The sequence below is a fragment of the Phaethon lepturus genome, unplaced genomic scaffold, assembly GCF_000687285.1.
Source record: "Phaethon lepturus isolate BGI_N335 unplaced genomic scaffold, ASM68728v1 scaffold41032, whole genome shotgun sequence".
Lineage (NCBI taxonomy): Eukaryota > Metazoa > Chordata > Aves > Phaethontiformes > Phaethontidae > Phaethon > Phaethon lepturus.
Window position 1 is genome coordinate 1 of NW_010524835.1, and position 1,468 is coordinate 1,468.

Here is a 1,468-nt window from a genome sequence, read left to right on the forward strand (position 1 = left end):
TGCAGCTGGCGACGCCGACTACGACGAGGTAGCAGCCGGCGACGGCGAGACTGGGGTGCCGGCGCGGCGGCCCCCACACCAACGGACCCTCTTTGTGGCCAATTTCGCCCTCGGTGAGGAGCCCGAGGCGCCCTTCGGCCCCTGCCTCAACCTCAAGGACTTCGACGCGCTCATCCTCGACCTCGAGCGGGAGCTCACCAAGCAGATCAACGTCTGCCTGTGAGACCGGCGCCAGCACCGGTACCGGTGCCGATACTGGCGACGATGACAACACCGGTGCCAATGTCGACACCAGTACCAATGCCAATACCGGTGACAGTGCTGACACCGGTACCAATGCCAATACCGGTCACAACGCCGCCACCAGTGCCAGTGTTGACACCAGTACCAATGCTGATACCGGTGACAATGCCAACACCAGTGCCAGCATCAACACCAGTACCAATGCCGATACCAGTACTGATGCCGATACCAGTGACAATGCCAACACTGGTACCGGTGCTGATACCGGGTGACAATGACACCACCAGTACCAATGTCGACACCAGTACTGATGCCAATACCGGTGACAGTGCCGATACTGGTGACAATGCCAACGCTGGTACCAGTGCTGATGCTGGTGACAATGACACCACCAGTGCCAACGTCGACACCAGTACCGATGCTGATACCGGTGACAATGCCAACAGTGGTACCGGTGCCGATACCGGTGACAATGACCACAGCAGTGCCAACATCGACACCAGAACCGATGCCAATACCGGTGCCGATGCCACCACCGGTGCAATGCTGATACCGGTGCTGAGGCCGACACCGGTGTGACAGCGACCAAAAAGCAGCACTTGCCTCTAGTTGCCTTCAATTTGCACAGCGCCGAGCAGGAGGGACCCCAACCGCAAGGGTGATGCAGCCTTCGGTGAGGGGGAGGCCCCCCCAAAACAGCCCCAGCTCCAGTTTCCACCCTCCCTGGTGTTTTTGGGGGGGGGACAGAGAAGGGATGTGGGGCTTGGTGCCTCTTGCTCGGCTTTTTTTTATTTTACATGGCCAAATTTTGCCCTCAAGTGCCTGTTCGCCCCCTTCTCCCTTCCCTGGTTGCCCCCTCAGGCTTCCCCCCCCCCAAAAACCTCCCCAGTATTAGAAATATTGACAAGGGTCCACGACCTACATTGCTCAGGCTCATGGGGGGGCCGCCCCCTCCCATGCTCCCCCAAACCCCCTTCCCCGCTGCATATGCACCCCGAGGAGGGCGACTGGCCCTCAAGTGCCTGTTCGCCCCCTTCTCCCTTCCCTGGTTGCCCCCTCAGGCTTCCCCCCCCCCAAAAACCTCCCCAGTATTAGAAATATTGACAAGGGTCCACGACCTACATTGCTCAGGCTCATGGGGGGGCCGCCCCCTCCCATGCTCCCCCAAACCCCCTTCCCCGCTGCATATGCACCCCGAGGAGGGCGACTGGGCTCCCTCCTGCCA

The 1,468-nt window shown here is 60.4% G+C and overlaps 1 protein-coding gene across 1 annotated transcript; it reads left to right on the forward strand.

Moving 5' to 3' along the window:
• Positions 1-264: 264 nt before the first annotated feature.
• On the forward strand, positions 265-822 carry LOC104617291 (classical arabinogalactan protein 4-like). The gene has a single exon (XM_010282564.1). It carries the CDS (start codon positions 265-267, stop codon positions 820-822), a length of 558 nt encoding a protein of 185 aa, XP_010280866.1.
• The last annotated feature ends 646 nt before the right edge of the window (positions 823-1,468 follow it).